Raw genomic sequence first — 6,319 nt, forward strand, 5'->3', positions numbered from 1 at the left:
TGATTGGTCAGCATGTTGATGCACACTGCTCAAAAGTTACTTCAGCACTGCTCCCCAGCTGTGCCTGTACCAGAGTCTGGTTTGTTGTGTTGTCTGAATCTGGCTCCTGGTTCCTCTCCAAACAAGCCATGTACTATAAACCAAGAACAAACCTTGGTTACCACATGCACCTTTTTTAGAGAGAAACAAATCACAAACCAGGGATTGGACAACAGCCTCCAGCTTCTTTTGGTGTGGCAGCATCTGTGAGGAACATAGATTGTTTTAAACTATGTTGCATGTGATGTGTGACCTAGCCAATGATTTGCATGAATCTTCATAATATGAATGGAAACAGTTTCTTCCCCCAAATGATCTAAATAGAAAAAAATGTAAAACACCCTTAATTTGTGATCAAATCTAACCACAATCTCATTTTAATAGAGCTCCTATGCAGAATCCAAAGCAACTCAATTTTAATTGAGTTCCCAGACATCTTGGGGAATCAGGAAAGCAGTTTATGCATCATTTCCATCTTTCCAAGAAACATTCATCCACAGGACAACATTTAGTGCATATTCTCCATGCAAGGTAACAGCTAATAACAGCCTGGCTGGAATGTCACACAAGACAAATGTCGCCTAGAAACATATTCATCAACTTCCCCATCTCATCAATGTGTGAAGGTTGCAAGAGAGATAGCTCAGGGTAAAAACAGTTCAGTGAGAGTAAAAGATTTGAACTCCACTAATCCACAGGATCACAGAACAGGCCTTGGAATGCTTATTGTGTGGCATTAATTAGTTTTTTGCACAGGAGTCACAACATTTGCAGAACCCAGGAATACAAAGCCAAGTCAATTCCACAGCCAAAACAAATACAACTCCTCTCAACTGTACAAAATGTCATACAGATAGACACTACCAAACAAATAACATAGCATTGACTATAATCCTGCCAGGTGATGTTAAAAGTGAAACTGGCCCACTTGGTATGAAATGTTGGACCACCCTGGGCTAAATTGTTTGTTAGGCAGTGCAACAAAAGTAAAAGGTTTTATATGCAAGATTCAGAAAACAGCAAAAGAGGAGTGTGGATAAAATGAGGGAACCTTTATCTTACCTAAAGCTTAGTTCTAGCAGTCCACATCCCCTGCTCTCCTTCTCTGAAGACATATGTTTGAAACTGCTGTCCTAACCTAATTGGCCCTTAAGCCACCTGAATACATTTCTATACAAGTGGGTCCATTTTCTAATGCATGCTGTATATGAAGCAGGTCAGTTCATTTAGATCTCTGCTTCTCACCACCTCAAGGTTATATTGTAACCTAATCTGAGTCTCTGTCTCACTTTACCCTGCGAACCCCATTATCAAAATGTGTTCTTATGTGCCAAGAAGCTGATTGACTGATGGCAGAGTAGCAATTTGAACTTGGGTTTCCCACACCCAACCATTATATTCTACCACTGCTTCATATTTTCTGAAGTTTCACTCATTTCCACAATAAAAAGGAAAGGAGTTAGAAAACAGCCTGATTATTAGAAGAGTCTTGCCATTTATGTTCAAACTACAAACGTCTTACAGTAAGGTTAAAATGAATACTTCACTCTCTTATACTGTATTGGAAAGCAATCAGAAGTGTCAAACAGCTACAAGAAAATCCACAGAAGGCCTCTAGCAAAACCAAAGCCAAACACAATTCTTACTTGGAAACAATTAAGGTTAATACTTGCAGCCCAACTTTTCCATATTCAGCCATACACTTTAACAGGAACTTATATACACATTTCTATACGCCAGTGAAAACATCTTTTTTGAAGCTGAAAAGTTAACAGTTGAAGTTACTTTGCTATTATTTCCCAAGTAAATTAATGTATGTGGCAAGGCAGCTATAGAAATAGATACTAACTATAAATGAAAAGCACACAGGAGGTACATTTTGCCAAAATTGAGTTGTGTCACATAACAAAAGTTCATCATAATTGTCTACTTAATATTCATATTTGTGCTGTACTAGAACAGCTATAATTAGCTTCAAATTTACAATTGTAAATCATCAGACTCTATGATTGCAAGTAACAGTGCTTAGCAATAACTTGACATTTGAAATGCATACTGGCAAGGAAGCTAAATAATTAACACAATTATTTGATATCTCCTATATATACACAAATTAACACCACCATGGCAAGATGAGACTTCCATTAGAAAAATAAAGTTGACAGAAATGCAAGACAGTCTTATGAATCACTGCAAATACTTTGCACTATGTTCTAGGCCATACACAAATATAATTATGTAATTGCATAACTAATGCTTACTCCAGTTCATGTTAGCAAAGGGTATTTTTTACATTTTGTATAAATTTCTGGTGCTGAAAGCCAGGACCTTTCTACTACATGACTATAAGCTTTTACTTTCAAATTTCAATTTCTTTCATGAAGCAAGCACTCTAGGATAAAAGCTTAGACAGATCACTTGGGGGGGGGTAATAGTAATTTTATTAGACTCCCAAGTTTTCCTTTATATTCTCTTCTACTGAAAATTACACTATTTCACTATCAATTTACATATTGATTATGTACTGATGTAAGTATGCTGCCGTAGATCTGAAAATAATCACCACAAATAATCTTACTTCAAGGTTAGCCTCTACTACTAAATTTTGCTATGTCAAACTGAAGACAAACATAAGCAGAAAGTTTTATTTCATAAACTATTATAAAAACTATTAAGTAAAATAATCCAATTTCCTGTGTAAGTCTTAAATAAAGAACAGAAAGCTGCAGATTCTTTAAGTACAACATTAAGCATTCAAAACCACACATTAAATTCAGTATAACACGTTCAAACTTAAACAAAATAGAGAATTATCTTGTTGCCCTAGAGACACTGTTACATTCATATGTTACATTCATACTGTATTCCACACAGACAATACAAGCACTTATTTTAGATATTGTAAACTTTCTCTAATTCTAGAAAGGAGTATGTTAACTGTAAAAAACCTTGAAGTGTGAACAATGGCAAAACACAAGAAGATCAGAGTAATTTATAACACAAACAGCACAGAGAAGTTTTCATACCAAAACCTATGTTTGATATGTTTTGTTCCTCAGGCCAAAATATCACTGTTATGTGATGGCAAATATTCATAGGAACTATAACAGCTTGTGGGGAATAATCTGTCAAGTATTGCTCCCCATACAGCAAGAGGAATTTTAAGACAAAATAACACAGCTGAAAATACAGAAAAACCCATGATGAAAGGCTGTCCTAAAAACAAACTGCTAAACTCTGGCATCTAGATTTACCTTTGCTTATAAGAACTACAGTGGTACCTCTGGATACGAGAGTTTTTTAAACAGGTATGACCAGATGCGTCTTACTAAATGAACAGTCCTTTCAGAAAACTGACCAAAGAAAAGGAAATCACCTTTCTTGCCTCTCTCTGCTGTTCATGTTTCTGCCATACAGAAATACTAATTTTATATGAAGAGATAGTGAACAAGCCCACAACTAGCCTAAATGATGGCTTTTAATAATGCTCATTCACTAATCTTCCCCAAGAGTAACATTAGCTTTCAGTAAACCTCAGTGCTCTATAAACTTTATTCTCTCACACAGCAATATACAAACAACTAGCTTTGCGGAGGAATCACTGGATTATGAATGCCATAGGGAAGGCTGAAACAAAAGGTTAATCACAATTTCACTCATAGATGAAAATCAGTTCAACAATGTTAGAAATCAAATGTAAGGCTAGGAGTCTATTGTAACATGAATCTGTTCCACTGAAAAGAGCTGCAGGGTCTACATCACAGATACAACATGCAAGAACCTGTTTGCTCAAGCATGAAGAACAATTACAACAGCTCCCTCCCCCAAATATACATGCAACTAAAAGCTTCCCCCTTCCATTGAGAATGAATGGCACAGAAACACAAACACATAAGAATCATGCATTATGGCAAACCCCAGCCTATGCAATGTTTAAATAGTTATAATGATTCTTTCCTCAACATAGATTGCCAGGATAGTGCATAAAAAATCTTTATTGCTGAACACCAAGGTTACAAGTAACTATGCCAAAAGTCAAAGATTTTTTACCATTCTGCCTTTAGCAATAGTGTTATTTGTAAAAGAATAATTAATCCACTGTAATGAAAGTCAGACACCTTGAAACTACTAGGATGACAACCACATCTAACACCGTGCAAAGCAGACGACCTTACTGGAAGAAATCACATACAAACCCAGCTAAGGTTCTTTGCTACCACAAAGCTTGCCAGCCCCTCTCCAGGTTAAAGCAGGTCTTGCAAATGGAAGCATTTGAATAATGACACTAATACTGGGGCGGAAGGTGGATACTGGAGTAAACAGGAAGGGCCAAGTCTGCTCAGGGAAGGGATTTAGCAGATGTGCAAGGGGGGGGGGCTTGGAGAGGGAAGATATGTCAGGGTCAGGTTTGCTTTAGTGGGAAAACAGTGGTGGAAGGCAGCTGTACAGAAGGCATGGAATAAATAAGACACAGAGAGGCCAAATATGCCAAGGAAAAATGGGCAGGCAGAGATTAGTGCTCCAGGAAGTACAGTACCGAAGTCGGGTGACACAGGTAGGGCGATGTGTGCCCTGAAGGGTAGGAGATATGAGAGAAAGATAGCTTCGTGATAAGGCGGCAAGACGAGCGCAGGTTAGGCAAGCTAGATGCGCCAACACGAACGAGGAAAACATAAGTAAGGGGGGAGGAAAGGAAGAGAACGGATGGAGGAAAGCGTACTTTGGCAGAACAGGCAATGGCGAGGAGAACACTGCCCAGAGTAGAGGCTGGAGGGCGACAGGGCACTGTGCTTTGGGCGGGAGAAGAGAGCAAAAGAAAGGAAAACAGGGTGGCTGCGAGATGAGCAGGGTTTGCAAAGGTGAACCTTACAATGGAGGAGACCAGGAAGGGACCTAAGGCGAGGCGGGGGGGGGCTATTTGAAGAGGGGCAGGTGCGCCTGGGTGGAGCCGAGGGCGGCGACTCGAGTAGCCAAGCTCTCCCTCCCACCGAGAGGTTAAAAGGGTAGGGTGGAGGGGGGGGCAGAGAAATAAAGAAGCCTCCTAACCTCCCTCTCCCCCCCCCCCTCGCGCGCAGCGGACGTTTCTGGCGACCGACCGACGGACGGACTGACCTGGCCGCACGGTCTTGAGGCGCACCGGCTCCCTGAAGTGGCGGATGACGGCCAGGGTGTCTCGGTGCGTGAGGCCGCTCACCGGGGTGCCGTTCACCTCCAGAAGCACGTCCCCCGGGGCGGGGGGCTTCCCCGAGAGCAGGACGGGGCCACTCCCGCCGCCGCCGCCGCCGCCTCCGGACTCGGCCAGCGTCGGCAGGCGGCCCCCGAGGTAAGGGAACTCTCCGCGCTCGGCGCCCCCGCGCAGGAGGTCGGGGTCCGGGCCGGGGCCGCCCCCCCAGGACACGGCGCACTCCTGCACCTTGCTCAGCCAGTGGCGCCTCCTCCGCAGCGTCTTAGACATGAGGCCACACCATGGGCGCCCCTCCGCGCGCGCGCTCTGCCCGCTCCCCGCTCCCGCCGAGCTCCCCTCGCGGCCGGCCGGCCAGCCCAACCTCCCGCGCGCGCGCCCTCGCGCCTCCTTCGGCCACCACCGGCCGCGACTGCCTCCCAACTGGCGCCCTCAGCGCGGCGGCGGCGGCGGCAGCAGGAGCACGCCCCCTCCTCCCCTTGGACACACCTCTTTCGCCTCCTCCCTTCCCCTCCCCGCCGTTGTCTTAAGCCCCGCCCGACATTCCGGGGGGTGGGGCCAAGTGGGTTGACGTCAGGAGGTAAGAACTTTCAGGGACCGGGGAGAGGGGGAGGGGTTTGCGGCAAGAACTTCGGCGGGGAAGGGGAGGCGCGAAGCAATTCAACCCTCGGCCTTGCCCCGGAGCAGCTCCGCAACTCCGACCTGAAGCTGCTTTTTCGTCGAAGTTTGCAGTACCCGGGAAGCGTGCTTGCAATTGCGGCAGACACGGCCGGAGCCCCTCGTGGTCTTCCTCTCCACCAGGATGCCCAGAGGAAGAAGTCGAGGTGGCTCCCGGGAGGCTGAGGCAGAGGCTCCTCCGCCTCGCCACTGCCTTTCGTCTCTGCTCCCTCTGGGCATTCTGGATCGGGCCCATCCTGCCGTCTAGAGGAAGAGACCCAGAGGCAGCTGCCTTCTTGGCTTCTCCTCCAGAGCAGGCAGCCAGGCATGAAAGAACAGCAGCAATAGTATGGTGGCACCTTAAAGGTAAAGGTAAAGGTACCCCTGCCCGTACGGGCCAGTCTTGACAGACTCTGGGGTTGTGCGCCCATCTCACTTAAG

At 44.9% G+C, this 6,319-nt stretch overlaps 1 protein-coding gene across 4 annotated transcripts in view; it reads right to left on the reverse strand.

Annotated features, from left to right (window-relative positions):
- MAGI3 (membrane associated guanylate kinase, WW and PDZ domain containing 3) overlaps positions 1-5,565 on the reverse strand; it is a 116,177-nt gene extending 110,612 nt beyond the window's left edge. The window contains exon 1 of one of the 4 annotated variants that reach the window (XM_079978866.1): positions 5,152-5,563. In XM_079978866.1, coding sequence (XP_079834992.1) covers positions 5,152-5,494 — 343 coding nt within the window. In that variant the 5' untranslated portion in view covers positions 5,495-5,563. Of the gene's footprint in view, positions 1-5,151 lie in introns of all 4 variants that reach the window. The other 3 variants (XM_079978865.1, XM_079978868.1, XM_079978867.1) reach the window with 3 other exon arrangements.
- Positions 5,566-6,319: the final 754 nt, after the last annotated feature.

The sequence above is a fragment of the Podarcis cretensis genome, assembly GCF_951804945.1.
Source record: "Podarcis cretensis genome assembly, chromosome: 6".
Classification (NCBI taxonomy): domain Eukaryota; kingdom Metazoa; phylum Chordata; class Lepidosauria; order Squamata; family Lacertidae; genus Podarcis; species Podarcis cretensis.